Source organism: Calypte anna, chromosome 1 (genome assembly GCF_003957555.1).
Source record: "Calypte anna isolate BGI_N300 chromosome 1, bCalAnn1_v1.p, whole genome shotgun sequence".
NCBI classification, from domain to species: Eukaryota; Metazoa; Chordata; class Aves; order Apodiformes; family Trochilidae; genus Calypte; species Calypte anna.
This window is the reverse complement of record NC_044244.1, coordinates 138,672,889-138,695,483: the sequence shown is the minus strand read 5'-3', so window position 1 is coordinate 138,695,483 and position 22,595 is coordinate 138,672,889. Positions and strand designations below refer to the sequence as shown.

The following is a 22,595-nucleotide window of genomic DNA, read 5'->3' as shown; positions in this document are numbered from 1 at the left end:
GTAAGATCTAGGCCAAATTCTGCCCTCTGATGTAGACATATATATATATATGCTTATATATATATATATAAAAGTGTGTGTGTGTATATAGCTTCTTTTGGTTTCAATGATAGCTGCGTGTTTACAGAAGGGCAGAACATGTTCATTTATCTTTTATGGCTAAAAATTTCTCAGCTGTCTGAAACAAAGACCTGCTTTGTCATTGAAGTTAAATAGTAAAATATTAATTTATTTTTACATCCCGTTTATTATTTAGCATAACACCTAATTGTTCTAGAATCAGAAATTTTCTTGTATTTTCCCAACTATTAAGCATTAAATAAAAGCAAGAAGATTTTGACTATGATTCTGAGACATGATCTGCAATTTTTTTTATCTACTAGTATAGAAAAATGGAGTAAGATTCTGTGCTACTTGTTATTCTCAGAGGCAGAGACAACTACAGTTGACAATAATTTTAATATCAAGCTACATAAAGGAGCTGCCAACCCCAATTACTTCAAGCTTAAGTAAAACTGCTGTTAAAGAATCATTTGCTTTTAGCTCCATCTAAAGTTTATCAAGTTTGCCAAGTTTATCCTGACTTCAGAGAAAGGATGTTTTCCAGGAGTCCTGGATGAGTTGGGGCAGTAGCTGGGTAGCATTAGCATGGGGCAGGCCTTCCCCTCAGTGAAAGAGCCCAGCTTAGCGCAAGGAGGAGACTTTCCAGAGAGGTTCTCCAGCAGCAGTGCCAGACAGAGCTGAGATCTTCACCAGACAAGGGTCCACTCAAACCCAACTATTTCCCACCCCTTAGGATGCCCAGGGGAGGCTGGAGGAGAGGGTCTCACCTGTGTGAGGGACCTGCATGACCAAGAAAAGCAGAGATTCAGCACATGCTCACCAGCTTGAGGTTACCTGCGCCCCAGTGCCTCGCTTAATGAGCACCTTTTTATAGCATTATAGGTCATTAACACAGCTTAGTTAGCAGGTAGTTAACTAAACTCTGTTTAGTTAGCAGTGATTTTTCCATTCGGAGCTTCTTATTTTCCATCTTAGTTACCAGAAAGGGGATGTCAAACCTCAACAAACAGGGCTTAAACATCAGTGTCTGTCAGGCAAAGCTGCCATGCCCTATCTATTCCTGTGACTCGTTTGCTTATTCTTGCTTTCTTGTGAATGCAGCCTCCTGCATAGAGGGGGCAGAGCATTTGGCCTTTGACTTTTCCAGTCACATGGAAAGAACAAGCAGGACATTTGGATTCAGACTCACAGGTGCCTGCACCATGGCTGCATCTCAAGGCCCATCCCAAGGAGCCCTGGCTGCCCTATGGCTTGGCACTCGAGGACCTCTGGGGACAACTTCTTACTCAGCCAATACCAGCACCTCTTCTGTCCACAGCTGAGGAGCCAGTGGAAGGTACCAACCACCACTAGCAGTAACTGGGCATTTCTGTAGCCATGCCACACCTGCCACAAGCTCAGGAGTGGCACCAGGAACCCAAAACGTGGAGTGCTGTCCAGAGGCTCTCCACTAAAGTGTCCCAAGGAGATGAGAGGTTCCTCCTGCCAGGAGAGAAATGCCACACAAGCTCAGGAGTGGCACCAGGAACCCAAAACGTGGAGTGCTGTCCAGAGGCTCTCCACTAAAGAGTCCCAAGGAGATGAGAGGTTCCTCCTGCCAGGAGAGAAATGCCACACAAGCTCAGGAGTGGCACCAGGAACACCAGGAACCCAGAATATGAAGTGCTGTCGAGGGGCTCTCCACTGAAGTGTCCCAAGGAGATGAGAGGTGCCTCCTGCCAGAAGAGAAATTCCACTGCTAAGCTTCCTCTCTCTTTGCTGGTGGCCATCTCGGGCAGTCCCAGTGGGACGGCTCAGTGCCTGTGGGAGCGGGGATGGGGTTTGGGATGGGGGCTGTATCTGTAGGGAAGACTGTGGGCTCAGGGGGCATCACCTGCTGGAATCAAGAACGTACTTCATGCACTACATGACACGTACAATGGCTGAAGCAGCTGAATACCCTTCCAAGCCTGTGCCCAAATCTCTCCTGCACAGGGATGCAGCAGGGATGCAGCAGGGATGCAGCCCAGTCCCCTCACCAGGCCAGGGAGACAGGAGCAGCTGCTGCTGCTGTGCTTGTTTGTTCCTCAACGCTTCTCCTGAGGACACCAAATAAATCATAGAATCATAGAATTGGCTGGGTTGGAAGGGACCTCAGAGATCATCGAGTCCAACCCTTGAACCACCATTGCAGTTACCAGACCATGGCACTGAGTGCCACATCCAGTCTCTTTTTAAATATCTCCAGGGACGGAGAATCCACTACTTCCCTGGGCAGCCCATTCCAATGCTTGATCACCCTCTCCATAAAGAAATTCTTTCTAATATCTAACCTAAACTTCCCCTGGCACAACTTAAGACCATGCCCTCTTGTCTTGTTGAAAGTCATTTGGCAAAAGAGACCAACCCCCACCTGGCTACAACTCACAGCCTTCTTACAAGCTGTGGCATGAAAGCTTCATCACAGCAGTAACTTTGTTTTGCAGATTTAGCTTTGCTGAAAGGAAATACAGCATCCCTGTGGAATGGGATTTGTGTCTGGTTACCTCATGGCTGACTTTGGTGCCAGTTGTTTTCTTGCTTTTAAAATACAATGCTCTAAATTTAATGAAAAATGTCATCAGCTTGATAGCTTCCCTGAATGGCTGCTGCTCTCTTTCTTACCTTACCAAGTCCTGAGGTCATCAACATTTAGCAACATGGAAATCAGCTTATCAGTCACACTGGAACTGGGCTCCAGTCTGTCACAAATTATTGTGTTATGGGAAACCCACGTGGAACATAAATATTCAGCAAAAATCCTGTATTCGTGCCTGTTGCTGTTTTTACAAGAAGCTTAGTCAACTCTAAACCACTGTACTGACAACTTCACATTCAACTTTTAACCAAATGTGGCTGCTGCTTTAAATTTAAAATTGTAAATCTGTAAGTTTTTTTCATAGAGTTTGTGGAGGTTGATGTGGCTCACCTCTCCAGCTGTGGTGAGCCAGGACTGCTCTTTAAGCTCCAGGAAGTTTTTCTGCTGGCCTCTACTTTCAGCATTAGTCCCTGAGTGGTCCAACCAAAGGTGAGAAAATTTAACAGGACAAAATCACTGACTATACACAAAATTACACTGAACATCAAAATAAAACAATTATAAAAAAACAAAACCCCCACACAACTAATTTAGTACTCTTCTCTAGACCAGATGTAATATAGAATGTAAAATACCAGCAGGAAGTCTGCCTTGTGAAATGGTGGTGCTCTTTGAGTCTTACATGATGAGAGTAGAAACTTCAACTTCTCCAGTCATTATTATTTTTTTAATAACTGTTTCCTTTGAAAAAAGAATATGTCAAGCAGATGGGAAACCTATTGAGCCTTATCTGATAATTTCTAAGTGACTTAAAACAATGTGCTCTGTCTTCTCTGCATCCACTTGGGCTTTTCACTGAAGTTCATCAGCTTCCTGAAGACTGCAAACGCCATCTTCTTACCAATAACTCCCTTTGAGAGAGGTTTTTCTCTCAGCATTTTAATGCTTTCCCAAATCTCCTCACTGCTGCATAACTCAAAAATGTTTTCCAGATGTATTTCATTACTTACACTTCATTAGGCCACATCCTGATCTCGTAACACATCCCATTTGCATATCACACCTTCAACTATGTAAATATCATCAGAGGCTCACTAGAGCTACATATATAAATATTATTTTGATTCAGATGGCCACAAGCACAGAAGAAGTCAGACTGCAGTTATGAATGCAGTATTCTTTGTCCAATTCCAACTAGCAGCAACGATTAGAAAAATGAAGTGCTCTTCAAAAGGGTAAAAATTAACTTTAGAGGGGGGTTAGATGCTGGTACAAAAAGATGCTCCACAACCCACCCTCGCCCTTCTCTAAAGGGTTTGGTTGTCCATGCATTTCCTGGTTTGACCTCAGAGCTCTTCCTCAACCACAGACTCATCAGTAAGGGAACAGCCCAAGCCCAGGCTCCCAGCTCCTGGCTCACCATCCCTTTCAAATGCATCCCTGCTGCTCCTGCACCTGCTGCTGCAGGGAGGGGACTTGCTTCAATGACAGCAACGTTATTTAATTCAGAGTTGGGTGTTCTCCCTTCCCTCCCCTGAAAAGCTACAACTCAGGACACTCTATTAAAAGGAAATGGAAGACTTCAGAGAGGTAATTTAGCCCTGCACACAATGCAAACCCCAAAACAATTCAAAAGGAAACATTAAATGGGGGTGTTAATAAAAAATAGAAATGCTTCCACAGATGAGTAGACTCAATATTGTTTGATTAATTTATTAACACTATCCTGTGATACAAACATTGAAGTCTGTTGAGTACTAAAAATGTAGAAGTTCCTTATATAATATCAAATACCTAAAAAGAAAATGCTTGTAAACGTGTTACATAGGGTAGAAACGTATCCACTAGGTATTTAAGACACGTTTCCAATGCCCTGATTTCTCCGGAGCTACAGTGCTGGGTAACAGATTTACTGTGTTTATTACAGTCATTACTTTGTAATAAGACCGAAGAGGCAATTCCAGAAAGTAATTCAGAGGCCTAAAAGAAGAAATAAAGTGAAACAAAATAGCTATCTTGTATGATTATATGGGATGCTTTTAAACTGTGGACATTTTCACTGAGAAACTTCACGGATGAAAATGGTAATTTTTTTACATCTTTCTTTGGCAAAAAAAAAAAATTAACTAGAACTGCAAACTATATGCACATATCTCTCACATAAATAGCAACAACAAATAAATAAATAAAAGGGGGAGACATTAAATTTTAGAATCATTTCATGAATCAAATGAAACCCCTAGATGTGGAGAAAAAAAATTCTTAAGTTAGAAAAAAAAAGATTTAACCATACAGTATGAAAAAGTCTCAGTTACTAGCTAAGATGGCTTCTATCACTGTAAGTATTCTCTGTTTGCTAGTGCAATGCTTGCTCTGCAACTGCTGATTCAGGAAAAAAAGAATCTGTCTGGAGTTTATTCATCTCTTTGGAGAAAATCTTCCCTTTGCTAAGTTGAAAGGAAATCCTCCATCTACTCCAGGTCACCCAGAGAAATCAACAGCATAAAAAAAGAAGTTCACTTAGTTTGGCCAAGAAGAAAGGTAGCAAATGGGGTACACCTGATTAGTTTGGAATATAAAGAAGTGCTTGATTCCACACTCAATGGAAATTCTTAGATAAACTACAGAAGCTGCAAATTAATACAAGAACTGCTAGGTAAGTGAAAGAGCTGGCAAACCAGAGAAAGACAGAAAAAAAAACCTCAGGCTGAAATGAGAACCACAGATGGAAACAGGTTATTAGCTGGGTTTGGGCTGATTTTACACACTATGTCCATCCATGATCAAGGTAGGAGTCAGCACCTGGAGTAACAAAAACAAGTTAAAATCTGATAGTGCAAAAAGCAAATACCATGCTAGAGGCCCGAGTAGCAAGAATTCTTTTAATTAAAGACAAGGACAGAAACAACCACTTATTTTTCAGGTCAATCATGGGAAAACTACAATCCACATTAGGTGGTGGTTCTGTAAAAGTCAGTCACTGTCCTTGAGTGTGTCAGGCAGAGTATGTCCCAGAGAGCCAGAGGAACCCAACACCTGTGCAGCACACTCTCCTGAGACCCCCCCTGATACACCCAAAAAGCTGCTTGTCCCTCCTCAGGAAAGATGCTTTCACACTGCAGGAGGGAAGAGGTCAGAACAAAGAGGGAGGGAAGACCAAGCAAGTTATGGCTCCCCAAGAACACATCACAAAGGAGATGGCTTTGGGTATGGCTTCGGAACAAGGAGGGTATGTTTGAGCTAAAGGGCACTCCTGGCACAGGAACTATGAATATATATCCTACAGCCAACAAACGTATGTTCTACTCTACAGGAAATCCAGAAAAATCAAATCCAATTCTGTTTCCACTTTTAACCTTTGTGGTATGGTCCTTTGAAGTGGTTTTGGAGCTGAAAAAAACGTGGTGTTTCAGACAAATAACAGTCTCACCATTACTTGAGTCACAGTGAGCACACAGAAGTGACTAGAACAGACAGTAATGCTGTGTTCTGCCTAGAGTTACACACAACAAGCTATGACCTAGCTCTGAGGGGTCCATCCAGGAGAGCAGCTAGCTCTCTGCAGAATCATAGAATCATAGAATTGGCAGGGTTGGAAGGGACCTCAGAGATCATCAAGTCCAACCCTTGATCCACTACCGCTGCAGTTGCTAGACCATGGCACTGAGTGCCACATCCAGTCTCTTTTTAAATATCTCCAGGGACGGAGAATCCACTACTTCCCTGGGCAGCCCATTCCAATGCCTGATCACCCTCTCTGTAAAGAAATTCTTTCTAATATCCAACCTAAACCTCCCCTGGCACAACTTAAGACCATGCCCTCTTGTCTTGCTGAGAGTTGCCTGGGAAAAGATACCACCCCCCCCCAGCTACCCTCTCCTTTCAGAGAGTTGTAGAGAGTGATGAGGTCTCCCCTGAGCCTCCTCTTCTCCAGACTGAACACCCCCAGCTCCCTCAGCCTCTCCTCATAGGGTCTGTGCTCGAGTCCCTTCACCAGCCTGGTTGCCCTCCTTTGGACCTGCTCCAGGACCTTGATATCCTTCCTAAACTGGGGGGCCCAGAACTGGACACAGTACTTGAGGTGTTGCCTCACCAGCACTGAGTACAGGGGCAGAATCCCTTCCCTGGACCTGCTGGCCACACTGTTCCTGATGCAGGCCAGGATGCCATTGGCCTTCTTGGCCACCTGGGCACACTGCTGGCTCATGTTCAGCTTCCTGTCAATCCAAACTCCCAGGTCCCTTTCTGCCTGGCTGCTCTCAGCCACTCTGTGCCCAGCCTGTAGTGCTGCATGGGGTTGTTGTGGCCAAAGTGCAGAAAGGTCCCAGACCCATCCAGGGGCAGCTACAGGCACAGCTACACCACCACCCAGGCAGGGAGTGAAGGTCCCAGGCTGGGCTGAAATGTTCCCTGGGTTCTTGGCAGGAGCACAGTGTGTGGCATTCCCAAGGGAGGCTGGTCCCCCTCACTGAGGCCTATGAGTGCTCCCAGGACCCTGGCAGAAGCAGCCCTGCACTGCTTACAAGCTCACCTTAAGGCAATGATATTTAAACCACTTTGGAAATCAAGTATTGGGCCAGATGGACCTCTGCTCTGAGGGAGTACTGATGTTCTCAGGCTCTTTTGTTTTACTAAAAACGTGTATGAGGAGAAAAAAAATTCCACAGGGAAATGAACAGGTTTTGCTCACCTCAAAAATATTTGCAACTGTTAGGCTGAGAAGCGTGTCCTGCTGTGGATCTTGGAGCCTTCCTAGTTTCAGAGGTGTTGAATTATGCCATCCTGTGGAAATCTGGCTAAACTGGATGAACACGGAAGACTTTCAAAAACTGCACTTGATGCACACTTTTGGCAAATTGGTTCAGATGGTCAAATAATCTCAAGAGAACCCACAGCTCTGACCCCCATCAGAAGGTCATCACAAGGCCTCTTATCCACAGTGAGAGAGCCAGTGAGAGGCTGGGACACAGCTACTCATTCAGGCCCTTTTCTAGTGGAGAGCTGGGGAGAAATCTCAGAAGAGACCTCTTCAGCATGGGGAAGGAACAGGTAGGAAGAATAGTATAGAGTAGAACAGAACAGAACGTTTGCAGTTGGAAGAGACCTACAGTGATCATCTAGTCCAACTGCTTGACCACTTCAGGGCTGCCCAAAAGTTAATGCATATTGTTCAAATACCTCTTAATGACTCATGAGTTTTGGGTATTAATCACCACTCTAAGAAGCCTATTCCAAAGCCTGACCACCCTCTCTGTAAAGAAACGCTTCCTAATGTCCAGCCTGAACCTCCCCAGTCACAGCTTTGAGCCATTCCACATGCCCTATCACTGGACCCCACGGAGAAGAGCTCAGCACCTCCCTCCCCACCATCCCCTCCTCAGGAAGCTGAAGAGAACAGTGAGGTCGATCCTCTGCCTCCAAACCAGACAAAAAGCACACGTAACCACCCAGATGAGATCTCCTAAGCTGAACCTTACCCCAGGACACCACAGAGCCGAACGCTGGGGAAGTCACCCCCGAGGGAAAGCGTGTTCCTTCCACTTTGTCTCCCGCTCCCCCGGGACCCTTCCCCGCCCCACTTCAGCCTGCAGGGCGGCACGGAGCCCCGGCCCCTCTCCCCTCTCCCACGCTGTCAGCCTGGAAGCCCCAACCCGAAGCGGCCCAACCTTTCCCGCCGCCTCTCCCCAGCTCTGCGGGCTGTGCCTCTGCCTAACACGGACTCGCCTACCTCGCTCGCCCGCAACCCAGGCCGAGAGGAAGCCCGACCGTGCTCCCGGGCCGGCGTTACAATTCCCCTCCGCCCAGGAACGACCGGGACCGCTCCCTCCGCGGGGGATGTTGGCGGTAGAACACCGGCGGGCCTCGGCCCCCAGCGGTACGGAACAACAAGGAAGCGGCCGAGCCGTGACGAGGGGCCAAGGGGCTCCGCTGGAGCGCGGCCCCTGCCGCCCTCTGCACACCCCGGTTTCCAACCCCCAACGCCTCTCAACGGCCACACCGGGACAAGACCCTCCGGTGCATGCAGCGCCCCCTGCCGGGCGGGCGGAACGCGGAGAGCGGACGCCGCGTCCCGATCCCGATCCCGATCCCGACCCCGATCCCGATCCCGATCCCTGATCCCGATGAAGACGAGGGGGCGAAGAGGAGTAAGCACCCAGCACCCACTCCGCCGGTATCGCGGCGCGTCACCACCCCCCCGCGCTGCAAGCCCCTACCCCCCCGCCTCCACCTCCCACCGGCGGGGGGCGGGGCCTCGCTCGTCGCCGGCGCTTCCGGTTGGGCGGCGGGCGGGCCCGGGGGAGCGATAAAGCGGCCGCTATTCGGCCGCGCGCCTCCTCCCCCAGCCCCCCTTCCCCCCCCTCCCCGCCCCCCTTCTCCTCCCCCCCCCTCCCCGCCCCCCTTCTCCTCCTCCCCCCCCCCCCCCCCCCCTTTTCTCCCCCTCCCCGCCCCCCGCACGGCCCGAGCCCGCGAGCGCTGCCGGTCCGGCCTGCTGCCGTCACCGCCATTGGCGGGGGTGCGTACGGCTCCTCCCCCGCGGCCCGGTTCGGCCCGGCTCGCCACCGCCCTGGAGGTGCCTCAACGGTGAGTGCGGGCAGGGGAGAGCTCCCCCTCACCCCCGCATCGCTCCCGCCGCCGGCGCACGCACAGAGCGGAGCGGCCGCCCGGGGCCCGGCCCGCTCCCCTCCCCCTGGGCACCGGGCCTGGGCCTTCCCCTTGTCCAGCCCCCGCCGCGGCGTCGCGCCGGGGAGCGGAGCGGCCCTTGGGGGTTGGGAGGTGGGGGTTGGGGTAACGAAGGCGGGCAGCGCTCGGTTGCCGGTGCCGGGAAACAAAACCGGGGGGGGGACGCAAGCGGTGGCGCCGCGGCCCGGGAGAGAGAGAGGGGAGGCGGGGGGCAGAGCGCTCGGCGAGACGGGAGTCACGGAATGGTTTGGGTGGGAAGGGACCTTAAAGATCATCTTGTCCACCCCCCCTGCACGGGCAGGGACGCCTCCTGCTAGGGCAGGTTGGTCAAGGCCCCCCCCAACCTGGCCTGGAACACTCGCAGGGAGGGCGGCCCCGGGAGAACGGGCAGGGGCGAAACGGGCTGGCTGTCCGGGGACGCCCAGTCCGCAGACACCCCCTCCCCGAAAGAAAGTTAAGCAAAGGCCGGGAGAGTGAGGAGCATATGGAGCAGACGACGAGTTCTGCCTCCCTCATCGTGAAACGCTGCCCGATGCCTGAGGAAAGCCGAGTTCTGCATGGCCGTGTCCCTCCCGGGGCTGCCCTCTTGACTCATGACAGCTGCAAGGTGGGACCGCATCGCCTGTGAGAGCAGCGAGACAGCTGCAAACCAGGGAAGCTGTGGCTGCCCCCTCCCTGGAAGTGTTCCAGGACAGGTTGGATGGGGCTTTTGAGCAGCCTGGTCTGGTAGGAGGTGCCCCTGCCTGTGACAGGGGGCTTGGAACTAGATGATCTTCAAGGTCCCTTCCAACCCAAACCATTCTATGATTCTTTGTCACTGGGTTGCTGCCTTAGCTCATTAGGGATGGATGAAGTGAATTGAGTCCTTAGTGGCATTGTAGAGATGACTGCTGAACTGAAGGAGGGTCACTTGTGCTACCTGCACTCACTTTTTTGGAGCCTGGAGGTCAGCAGAGGGAGTGGCTGCCTGTAGTAGTTGGTACAGGTCTTAGAAAGACTTGATACTTGACTGTGTATATGGGATGTTAATTGATGATCATTCAGCTCTCTTAAAAATGAGAGGGGTAACTGGAAGCTTGAGTTGTTCTGAGTTGATTATTACTGATTAATACAGAGACATTGGATTCAATTTTTATTCTCTGTAAGCTCTCCTTCAACTTGATTTGCTTTTGTGATACTGGAAATGGAATTTGTAGCCTGGCATCACAAGAGTCACAGCCTTAATTCACGTTTCCTGACAACCTGTGTGCTCAGTAGGTACAGTGGCTCTTGGTTTTGGGGCCATTTTTGGAAGGCATCTGTGCATTATTATGAACTTGGAATTAGAAAGCCTTATCAGAAGTACAGTTTTTCTTACCCTCAATCTGCCATAGGTATGTTGATATTACTCCGTAGTTATTGTTAGATTGTGTATTATAAAGTAATGTTGCTATGTAGACTTGTCATTCTCTTAGTGAAGGTGGAAACCTTGCAGGATGGCTGCAGTTCTGTCCATTTCATGTTTTTTAAGTGGTCTGCATGTGCATCGAGTATTGTCACTGTCCACTTTTTCTTTGCCTTGAATCTTTCCTGGAAGGATGGGACCATGTAGCACAGCTGTTCCCTGCCTGAATCTAGTGTCTCATGTGTTCTCACAGAGTACCTCACCATTTCAGTGACTGGTCCAGTCAAGGTGTTAGTTCCTCTTTTTAAGTGTGTAATTTTTAAAGAGGTGGTTCATAGATCATTGCTGATAGAACTTAGGCTGTATAGATGGGCAGATAGCTGGGAGTTGGGTTGTGAGGATGCAGTCAGGTTCCTGTGAACACCTCTGGATTAGCAAGATCACAGCACTGCCTGTCTTGTTGATGTGTGTTGGAAGTGACCCCCTCAGCTGCTGCTAGTGCCTGCTCTGCTGCACTGAGGGGATCTTTGTGTGCAGCCCCCTCTGGGAGCTAGACTCTTTCTTTTGCCAGTCACAACACAAAAATGTAGCTTCAAGAGAAGCATCGTGTTGCCACCAGATTGCCATTTATTTTTTGGCACTGCAAGAACATGTCATTTTTCCTTTTGCTTAAACACAGCAATAGTCTGGATCTGTTCCTGCTAGTAGAGGCCAAGATGCAGCTGTATCCAGCTCTTTTGTGCTGGGAACACACTTTACCATCTTCAATGATAGAAGAAATAGCTGAACTGTTTGGCTACAAGAAACTTAGAAGGCCAATGAAGATGAACAGCTATCCTTCAGTGACTGGTAGAGGGAATCCAATGTGGTTGTAGGTAGTCACAGAGAGAAGGCTTTCTTCTTGTGGGCTTTACTAGCTGTGCTGGCATCATTGGTGTATGCTGCATGCCCTCATTCTCTGCTCATGTCTCACAAAGCTTGGTTCTTTATCAAGAGGAAAATAGATATAGGTCCATCTGCCAGTGAGGACCAGTATGGTCTGATTTTGAAGAATATGATAGACTTGTTGCTGTGGTCTGAAATTCCACATGTCATATGAAAAGCAATCTATAATTTTCTGTGTGCACAGGCTGTCTAGATGTAGCCTTGAACCCTTCATTGGTTCCCTGCAGTACTGCCTCATAACAGTCACAACTTATTCTCTGTAGAAGAAAAAAAACTGTGTGCAGTTTTGGGCACCACAGTACAAAAGAGATGTAGAGCTAATAGAGAGTGTCCAGAGGAGGGCTATGAGGCTGGTGAAGGGTTTAAAGGGAAAGCCATATGATGAGTGGCTAAAGGCACTTGTTCTTCTCAGAGTGGAGGAGACTGAGGGGAGACCTCATCACAGCTTACTGCTTCCTCACTAGGGAAGGAGGAGGAGCAGGCACTGGCCTCTTCTTGCTGGTGACCAACAATAGGACCTGAGGGAATGGTAGGAAGATGTGCTGGGAGAAGTTCAGGTTAGATATTAGGAAAGTATTTCACCCAGAGGGCAGTTGAGCAATGGAAGAGCTTTCCCAGGGAAGCAGTTATGCCACCAACCCTGCCCGAGCTCAAGAAGCATTTGGATGGTGCTTTCAGGCACATGGTATGATTCTTGGGATGCCCTACACAGAGACAGGAATTGGACTTGATCCTGTTGGACTCTTCCAACTTAGCAGATTCTGTGGTAATGTAGAATTTGTTTACTTAAAATAACCTGAAATGGTTAGTAGATATTTAGCTACAAAATTGGAACAGTGTTGAGAAATGGAGACATCTTGGTAACTGCCAGGGTCAGTGTCGTGTTATTCCCTGTGTGGATTCTTTTTTTTACACAGTATCTTCCGGACATTTCTATGACTAGAATGTTTTTGAGAGGCTGTAGGAATTATGGCTTAATCTGTTGTGAGATCCTTATGGATGGTGTGTTCCATACTGTCTGGGAAGGTACCAGGAGCTTTGGCTGCTCTGTGCGTTAGCTTAGGACTGCTATTGCTCAGTCTTAACATGAGCTGTGATGGTCCAGAGTAACATGAAATTATTTTTTGTTTTGATCCACAAGAACAAAGTCCAACCATCAAGGGTCTGGTGCAAGCATAACCTCTTATTTGACAGTTGGCACATGGGAAAGTATGGGGAATATATTGCCAGGCAATGGAGGGAGAGAGGAAAAGAAGATACAAGAAAAGAACAGAGAAGAGACAGAGAGAAGAGTAAGAAAGTGAGAAAGAAACAATGAGAGAGAAATGGGAGAGAGTCAGAATCACCACCAGGGGTCCAGCTGTCTGGTGAGTTTTCTTCAAGATGGTGTTCTGATCCTGGACGGGACCTGATGTGAGACAGTGGTGGGTCAATGTAGGACGACACAACCACAGAATGGACAGCCATATATACCCCTAAATTCCTTTGTTCCTAAGGGGAGCTGTCAGTCAGCTGCTGCAGAAGCCAGGTTCATTAGCATCAGTACAATCAAGGTGTCTCCCCTCCAGAGCCATTGAAGAGAGGCTGCCTGGAGGGGACTTCCATCTGACTCATCGCAGCCTTCAATGCATCTCTACCCACTACTCCCAAGCCAGGTTCATTAGCATCAGAACAATCAAGATTTCTCCCCCCACCCTAGCCAGGGCTATTCACTTTAAAATTGTCTTTTGAGGCAAAGAAAATTCCAATCAGCGAGATCATCAGTGGAATCTCACATGAGCTCAACAGAGATTAGATTGTTGATGCTGTTTGACTGTACTCTGTGGCTGCAGGTCCCAAGTTCAGAACCAGAAGTTATGTCATTGCCTGTTGGATTTTTGGGCACTTCTTTCGGCTAAGTCATGGCTGGCCTTTGGGATGCTGAGAACAAATCAAGAAAAGTAGTGGTGGTTGTTCTTTTCTCAGGCGTATATGGGTCCTCATTACTGATCCCTTTCCACTGATGTTTTTCTGTTTTTCTTGCTGTGGAGGAGATTATGGCAAGAACTTCTATGTAGGGCGCAGGCATGAAAAAAGGCAGATGGGATGAGGGTGCTTGATGGAGCAGTAGTAGAGACTGGTAGTCCCACTGCTGAGATCTGTGGGTGCCTTTAAGCAGGCTTTAACCTGACTGATGTACATTGATCTGTGTCACTTAAAGTGAGTAAAAGTGTTTAGTCAAGCTGACTTGGTCTGTACTGCTCATCTGTTACTGTACTTGGTACCTGTGGGTATAGTGAGCTTGTAGAAGGTCTTGTCTGTTCAGGTAGATTTTAATGGGAATCTTTGTATCTCAGGAAGGCTCTAAATGAGTCTTGGTGGCCTTAAGCTAAAGTTTAGTATTGCAAACTCCAGAATCCTTGTTGAATCTTTAGCACTTTGTCTTGAAGTGGAGACTGGAGGCAGACCCAGGACCAAGCATAAACTTTGGACTTCAATTCTGCTTCTGCTTCAATTACAATATGTTTGCAGAATAGCTAATTAGTTCTGTTTGGCTCTATCTGTATGTTTTGTCCAGGGTTGCAGCCATGAAAAGTGAGAAAATTAGGAGGGGATGCAGACATAGTGGTTAAGGAATGTGGTTTGCTTTGCAACCGTGGAAGAGGCAAGCGGCACACAGCCTCAGCTATAGCTGCTGTGGCATGACACGTGCTATAAATTAATTTTAATAGGGGTAATGATGAAGTGTCCTTTTTACAAAGGACAGCAATTACCTGTACTTGGATGAATGGCATCTTGTTTGTCTCTCCTGGGATTCTTCAGGCTTGGGAGATACTCTTGTGACCACCTGCCTTCTGCTGTGTTTCATGAGTGACCTGTCTCTTATGACAACATAATCTTCATGCAGAAATTCATACTTTCTCTCAAAGGGCTTCAGACAATCAGAAGTATGTTTAGTTTTTAGTATTTGGTCAAGTTCTCTATAGTGCATACGGAGTGTCCTGTCAGTTCAGTAACACCAGTTATTGTCCTTACCCTTGTGTTATGGGTTTGAGTTTTATGGGTATGAGTGCAGAGTTAGGTCCCACTGATGTCTGATGTTGCCCAGGGAAGTTGTGGCAGTACAAAAAAAGTTCTGATGCAGGAGCTGATGGCAAAAAAATATGGAGCAGAGTTATTTGTGTTACAGGCCGGAGTATAGAGAAGGGCAGTAATCAGAACAATGTAGAGACAGTGGTATTTGAGCTCAAAGTGAGAAGGGATTAGGGGGCATTGACAACAAAATTTTACACATTAGCTGTTCTGGTGTATGCTAAGTGAACCAGCAGCATTTCAGAGTTTATGCCTCAGGAAGTGTTTCAACAAATTGAAATCGACAGCACAAGTTAATGGTGGTGCAGCCCAGTTCAACTTTGTTACTTACCCAACAGCAGCTATTCTAAAACTAGATTTACTATTCCATGGTGTTATGGTCTAAGGACCATGCTGCTATACCAAAGAGTTTTCTTCCCTAGTAGTGTGCCTCAATTAAATAGGGATATCAGCAGAAGAGGCAGTTTCTTTAGTGTTTGCTAGCTGCAGTGTGCCGAAGTTATAAAATTAAAAAGAATGAACAACATCAGTGTGAGAGAAAGTACCACCAAATCCTCATGTTATTTCTTTTTGCCAGAGGCTTAAATGTCAGCCTTTCAGTGTCTGGTGATGACAAGGAGGAAGTTCCTTTAACTTCTTCAGTTCCAGAATAACCTCCTGGCCAAAAAGCTTAGTAGTAACTTGGACATTTGTGGAAGGGAGCCAGGGACCTTTTTGCACTGTTGCCTTTGGAAGAAAATGGAAATTCCCATTGTAAAGTATGATAGGACTTCATAATAAAAGGAAAGAATAGGAGGTAAGTTGAGATATAGTTGAGAGGAGTGAGTTACAGAAGACTCCAGAAGGGGCAACAATTAGGTAATAAGTAAAGAAGAGGGAAATTATGAAGAGGGTAGAAGTGATAGCCTGGTCAACTTAGTTTTGGTGTTTTTTTTTTAGTTTTGGTCTGGTTTTGTTTTGTTTTCCTGTATCCTTTAGCAGCACTGTCTCTGTCCCAAATCCAAAGCACCTCACCACTATAGTGTTTAATTCTCATCATTTTCCCTAATTACAAGCTGAATCAAACTCTTCTTGTTCTGCTAGTTTTAAACTATATGCACAGTGACCATGTATGTATTGCTTACAGGCTAAACAGAGCCAGGATCTGCTAATCAAAATGTTCAGCCTCAAGTGGAGGCATTTCTTTCATTGTAAACTCAATTCCCGATTTTCATGAAACTTGTGGAAATTTTAAACGAGACTGGATTGCTTTGTCCACTTTGATTGACATAGACTGTAGGGCTGTGTGTTTGTGTAAGCCTCATTTCCATAAGAAACCAGGGTAAAAATGCTTTAAGAATAAATTAAGAGTACTTGCTTTGGTTGCATATTTTTAGATTAGCTGTTAGTTTAATATGTATTTAGATGGGAAAATTCGTGTTAAAATGACACAAAAATTTTGTGTGTTTTGAAACAGTGTGTCTTATAAGATCCCCCAAATTAGGTTGGTATTTCAGCTTGATAATTTAATTTGAAACTGCAAGAGAAAGCCCATACATTTCACATAAATGTCCAGATATTCCTTTTCACCATAGATATACCTTCCACATTTACTTGAAAATTACTAGCAGAATTATTACAATTGGTTTTCTGCTTATTGTAGTTATTTATCTGGGAAAATCGTGTTGGAAATAGTAGGATCTAGCTAAATAATTAAAAATTATTAGCATTTCAGGTGCTACATGTTGGGGCTTTTGATGTTTGGTTTTGTTGTGTCTTTTTAAAGTCTTACAGAACCATTTGAGAATGGTAATTTTGGGAAGTTTTTATCTTTCTCCTTGGGGTGAGGCAAACAATGAATACAGAGAGCTATCAACTACACCAACTGAAAAAAAAAAGACACTCTGTTTTCTTTAAATAGTATTTTCTGTTGGTATTAGGGCAGGAGATGAATTAATGGAATAGAAAAAAATTAGTTTCATAATGAATAAAGTCTTTAAGAGCAGAGGCTTTTGTTTTTCATGCACTTAGTGAAAGGAAAAGTGTTTTGTAGATGAAAACAAAGCCTAGGCTTTAGGCTGCTAATTTCTTCTTGAAGGTTGTTTTTTTTGTCCTTGTCTAAACCAACTAATTTGTTTTGAAATTTTATGATGAAAATAAAGTTCTGAAATGGCTTTATCTCAGTGTCACTGCCTCAAAGTAATTTTTTTTCCCAGTTTAGAAATATAATATAAATAAAACCATTTCAAATACGGTAAGAAAAGACAACTGAGAAAGCAAGTCACATTTGTCAAATGAAATATAAGCTTAGCTTTTCATCACGTTCTGTTTTTATCATTTGCTTACAGCTGGGTTGTTTGGGTTTTTTACATAGATAGGAAGGCCTGTTGTTAAATGTAAGCCTTGTTTTTCAAATTCTACTGATGTAAAATGATTTGCAGAAGTTAGAGACAGCTGTATTTGGATTTCTTTGTGAAGTAGTTAGTACCTGAAGATACGCTTTGTAAGATGGATGAGGGAAAAAAGCATGTGTGGTTACTTCAGAATGAGAAAACGTAACTATACTGGGTTTTTTTCCCTTATTGCAGGAACTGAAGCTTCTGCTTGAAAGGGTGCAGTGCTGTGAAAAGTCTTACTGACCACAGAAAAATGGACATGTTGCAAGTACTGCGTAAAACCACAGAAGGCTTAGAATGTGATCACTGCAACTTCAGAGGAACGGACTATGAAAACGTACAGATTCATATGGGTACCATACACCCAGAGTATTGTGATGAAATGGATGCTGCTGGTTTGGGTAAACTTATATTTTATCAAAAAAGTGCAAAACTGTTTCACTGCCACAAATGTTTCTTTACCAGCAAGATGTATTGCAACGTGTATTATCACATCACATCACAACATGCAGCACCTGACAAGTGGAAAGAGGCGCGGAAAGAACAGGTAGAAGGAGATTCAGATCCCTCCAAAAAAAGTGTCACATCGGAGCCACAGAAACCTGCCCTTTCCCCTGAGTCACGCAAACCTACCCTTTCTCCTGAACTCTCCAAATCTGAACCTGTTGTTTCCCCCAAGCTTCAGAAATCATCAGTGTCCCCAGAGCCCCAGAAGTCAGCACAAGCTACTTCCTCGGAACCAGAGAAGTCAGCCCTGGACACATCCCCAGATCCTGAGAAGTCAGCCCAGGGCACACCTCCAGATACAGAGAAGTTAACCTCGGCTGTATCCCCAGGCTCAGAGAAGCCATCCCCTGCCGTGTCCCCCGACCCCCAAAAGCCATCCCCTGCCGTGTCCCCCGATCCCCAGAAGCCATCCCCTGCTGTGTCCCCTGACCCTCAGAAGCCAGCCCCAGCTGCATCTCCAGAGCCCCGTCGCCATTCCCCAGGAGTGTCACCGGAGCCCCGGCGCCATTCCCCGGCGGTGTCACCGGAGCCCCGGCGCCATTCTCCTGCCGTGTCTCCAGAGCCCCGTCGCCATTCTCCTGCTGTGTCACCAGAGCCTCGCAGATACTCTCCAGCCGTGTCACCAGAGCCAAAGAAACCTACTCCAGCAGTGTCCCCTGAACCACGAAGGTATGCTCCAGCTGGGTCTCCCGAGCCTCGGAGGCACCCTTCCCAAATGCGTAGGCCTGCTTCTGCTGCTTCTCCGGAAAACCGCAGGCCCGCTCCTGCAGTTTCTCCAGAATCGTGGAGACCTGGTCCGACTGTTTCCCCTGAGCCGTGGAGATCTGCCCCTCATGAGGTGCAGAAATCCACGGTTTCTCCCTGGGCTCCAAAGCCTTCCATGTCAATGTCTGTAGAGTCCCGGAGGTCTGCCCCTGAGTCCCGAAGGCCTGGCCCCGTTGTGTCACCAGAGCCTAGGAGGCTCTCTTCTGACTCGTGGAAATCTACATCCTTTTCTGAATCCCAAAAGTCTACTCTTGTTTCTTCTGAGCCGTGGAAACCCATCTCGTCTGTTTACCCTGAAGGGTGGAAGCCTGTTCTGTCCCCTGACACGTGGAAGCATTCTCCTCCTGTTTCTCCTGAGCTTCGAAAGTCTAGTCATACCGTTTCCTCTGACTCTTGGAAGTCTTCTTTCTTCCCTGAGGTCCGTAAGCCTGGTGCTTCGGTATCTCCTGAATCTTGGAAACTCTCCGAGTCCCGGAAATCAATGTTTTTTTCTGAAACTCAGAAATCCACTTCTGCTGCTTCCTCTGAGATTCAGAAACGGGCTCATTTTACTGAACCTCGGAAAAGAGCTCTCTTCCCAGAGTCTCGTAAATCTAATCCAGGTGTTTCTACTGATGTCCAGAAACGTGGTGTCTTTTCTGAGCCCCAGAATCAGGTGTCTACTTCTGCTGTTTCTACTGAAAGTCAAAAACATGTCCTATGTTCTGAAGGCCAGAAATCTGCTCTTGTTTCTTCTGAAGCTCAGAAACACACCCTATTTTCTGAAGCCCAGAAACTTGCTTCCATTTCCTCCGAAGTTCAGGAGCCTACTTCCTTTCCAGAGTCTCACAAATCTGTTTCTCCTGAAATTCAGAAACATGGCTTCTTTACTGAGTCCCAGAAACCTACTCCTTCTATTTCTCCTGAGACCCCCAAACAAGCTCTTTTTACTGATGCCCAGAAATCTGCTGTCTCCCTTGATCTTCAGAAGCATGCTGTATATTCTGAGATGCAGAAACCTGCTGCTGCTTTATCCTCTGATGTCCAGAGACGTGCTGAAACTACTGTATCTTCTGAAATCCAGAAGAACATCCTGTTTTCCGAGCCTCACAAATATGCTCCCAGTTTTTCCTCTGAGCCCCAGACACCTAGTGAGTCTGGTGAGAGTGACTTCCTTTCACACAGTTTAGATGATCAGAAACCACTGGATGATTTATTCTCACAGGATGAACAATCAATGTTAGCCAAAGAATCACCAGAAGGCCTGTTATATTCTTGCCCAAAAAAGAAGCCCAAGAAGGAAAACCAGGAAAACTCAGATTCTGAACTAAATAGCAGCGAGTGTGGAAAACTGGAGCTGGACTCGATGGAGATGAAGGAGCAAGAATCCAACAGTGATCAAGAGCAGTATGATATGGAGCCATCTGATTACAGCAAAGAGAGCAAAATAGATGCAACCACGCCCATGCAGCCACAGTGTGTGCTGCAGTTTACTGAGGAGAAAGAAGCTTTCATCTCTGAGGAAGAAATAGCAAAATACATGAAGCGTGGCAAGGGAAAGTATTATTGTAAAATCTGTTGCTGTCGTGCAATGAAGAAAGGTGCTGTCTTGCACCATTTAGTTAACAAGCATAACGTTCAAAGCCCATACAAATGTAAAATATGTGGCAAAGCATTTCTCTTGGAGTCTCTTCTTAAAAACCATGTTGCTGCTCATGGTCAGAGTTTGTTGAAGTGTCCACGTTGTAATTTTGAATCAAATTTTCCCCGAGGCTTTAAGAAACATTTAACCCATTGCCAAAGCCGTCACAGTGATGATACACCTAAAAAGCACATGGACACCCTTGAACCACTTGAAGAACAAATTTAATCTGTTTTTTTTCCCTTGTGCTAGGAAAGCTGAATTTACAGAAGTGTTCAAAACTGTTGCTGTATGTTAACCAAGTAGTTTAGCTGATCTGACAAGTCAGAAGATGCATGGTTTATTGTACTATGTTTAACTTGTCTTATAGCTGTATTACTGAAATGATTTACTTTCAAAAGTAATTTTAAATACGTGTTCATGTCTTTGTATTACCCATCAGTAGAGTCATATTTTATTTTTCAGATGTACTTACGTTTTTGAAACCAAAATGAATACAAATTACTTTTGTAAAGATTTGTAAAACATACAAACAATTAAGGACTGGAGTGGCAAGCAATCCGTATATTCCCGTGAAGACTGAACTTGTTTCTTCACATTCATGAGATGTCACATTTTTAAAAATGTTTTTACTAACTTCTCAGAATTAAAATTCTCGCCAGATAGAATGTGAATACACCAGACATAAGGAGCTACCAGTGCTTCTGGAATAATTGTGCCCTGAGGTTGTAATTTGAGTGTATAGTAATTCATTGGAAATTTATTGCAGTCAATTCTCTGACTTACTTGTCTCAGATTTAGAAGCATCAAGGTACTTATTTTGTGATTCTGTATTTTAGCCATGTTTTAAGCATGTACTAATATACATTAAATTGATGGATTAATGTCAGACTGTGTATAGCTCAACACTTTCTCTTGATGATTCAGATGTTTGTAATGTCAGAAACCCCCCCAAATTTCTTGTATTTGTTGAAATGTTATGCTTTGATCTTTTAACAATAAAAAGAAGCCCAACCTGGCATTGTCCTTTTTTCTTTTCTTTCAAAATCCAGAACAGAATCTTTCACGTTGCACATACTCTCTTTTAAGTATATGGCAAGAGGAGATGCAAAATTACCCTGGAGTTCTGCACTGAACAATTCAACTTTCCAGTAACCAGCCTGTGAAAGCGATGTTCATCTAAATTCCCTCTCTCCTTCAGTAAAAGCACATCAGATGTAAGTGAGGGAAAACCTGGAAAACAGGAATTTATGCACTGTTACTTAGCATGCTTGCTTTTGTGCTATATGCATATTAGCTTTTCAGAAAACATAAGGACTTTAAATTATGCTTCAGTATAGGTTTTAAGTGGAGTTAGTACAAGGAAAGTTTCAGTCTCCTCAAGCTAAATTATGCCTAGGCTTAAGCTGTTGTAAATATTAACTTAGAATAGGAAGGTGATTTTAAATAAATATTTTTTAAATCACCACATGTAACCTATAGAAAAGCTTTTGGTTTATTTGATGGAAGCCTGTGTCTGGTATCTTTTGTGTTTCAAGAGGATTTCCCTCCCTGGAAGGAACGAAAAAGATGGTTTTAGTTCTGCTCTGAAGTGACAACTCCGTGTTGCCTATTAAGACCAAGCTTTCCCACAGAGTCCTCTCACACAGGACCAAATGAACTCTCTGCCACTGTCATGTGCCCTTTGTTTCATTTCATGAGATCCTGGCTGTAATTCTCGAATTATTTTTTTTCCTAGGAGAAAAAAAAAAAAAGTGCTCTTTCTAATAAAGAGCACTTGACTACTAGGGTACTGTGACTGTATGTAGTCTAACATAGTATATAAACTGCTTTACTCTTCTGCTATCATTTCATCACCCTCATCATAGTCATTTGGTTAAAAATGCTGTTTGAATAAATGAAGAAATCAGGAAAGGTTTCTTTTCGTTGTTGTACAAAGGCACTTGTTCCTCACTTCTGTGTACCAAGTAACTGTTTTCTGGTGATCCACTGTCAGGGTTTGATGCTATTTCTCTACACAGTTTTTTGCCAACTGACTACTTGATTCTTTAATCTTGATTTACAGCTGTCAAAGTATATTTCACAACTTTGGACATGAACTTTGCAAGTGCCCTTTGATGTTAATGCATTTGATCTCTAAATCCACATGTGATTGGTACTTTCCAGTTTCTCTTAGTACAAGCCTTGTTTAAGTGTGAGGGCATTTCTGGTAGGTTTGGTTTTTTTTTTTGTTGAGACTGAGCATTCTTTCACCATTCCTCAACACAGTGCTAGTTTGAGATCCTTAAGATGTGTAGGAGGATCTGCTGGAATCTAACTGGTTTAACTCATTTTTCTCAGGAACTGTAGGATGCCAATAGGCAAATCAGATGGGGAATTTACTGTTTGCTTTTCAAACTATAGTCTTCAGTGCAAGCAGTGATCATCAAGGGAGTGAAGTGCTTCCAAGTTTTACCAGTGAAAGAATTGGCTTGAAATATGCCTAATGTTATCTGTCCTTGGATACCCTGTAGAGTAACTTCAGTGGAAATTGTCACTGATTTTGTTCATGTGTTAAGAGTATGAAGCAAATGCAGAGGTCTGCAGTTTCCAGAAACTGCTGCCTATCAGGTCACTGGGGCATTT

General features: G+C 45.3%; 2 protein-coding genes across 2 annotated transcripts; one reads left to right on the top strand and one right to left on the bottom strand.

Moving 5' to 3' along the window:
- Positions 1-851: 851 nt before the first annotated feature.
- On the bottom strand, positions 852-9,576 carry LOC115598987 (nascent polypeptide-associated complex subunit alpha, muscle-specific form-like). Its single transcript, XM_030458297.1, has 4 exons — positions 9,108-9,576; positions 8,349-8,821; positions 7,311-7,421; positions 852-1,778 (listed from the first exon to the last, which is right to left on the bottom strand). Exons 1-4 carry the CDS (start codon positions 9,574-9,576, stop codon positions 1,626-1,628), a joined length of 1,206 nt encoding a protein of 401 aa, XP_030314157.1. The 3' UTR covers positions 852-1,625.
- Positions 9,015-20,989, top strand: CHAMP1 (chromosome alignment maintaining phosphoprotein 1). Its single transcript, XM_030452936.1, has 2 exons — positions 9,015-9,202; positions 17,270-20,989. Exon 2 carries the CDS (start codon positions 17,331-17,333, stop codon positions 20,196-20,198), a length of 2,868 nt encoding a protein of 955 aa, XP_030308796.1. The 5' UTR covers positions 9,015-9,202; positions 17,270-17,330; the 3' UTR covers positions 20,199-20,989.
- Positions 20,990-22,595: the final 1,606 nt, after the last annotated feature.

Excerpts from the sequence above, each read along its gene's own strand:
- LOC115598987 (XM_030458297.1), bottom strand. The coding sequence starts at position 9,576 with ATGATCTTTAAGGTCCCTTCCCACCCAAACCATTCCGTGACTCCCGTC. Across the intron at positions 8,822-9,107 it reads AATGGCGGTGACGGCAGCAG|CGCGGGGGGGTGGTGACGCG; the intron begins GCCGGACCGGCA and ends AGGGGCTTGCAG. Across the intron at positions 1,779-7,310 it reads CAGTTGCAAATATTTTTGAG|GAGGCACCTCTCATCTCCTT; the intron begins GTGAGCAAAACC and ends CTCTTCTGGCAG.
- CHAMP1 (XM_030452936.1), top strand. The coding sequence starts at position 17,331 with ATGGACATGTTGCAAGTACTGCGTAAAACCACAGAAGGCTTAGAATGT.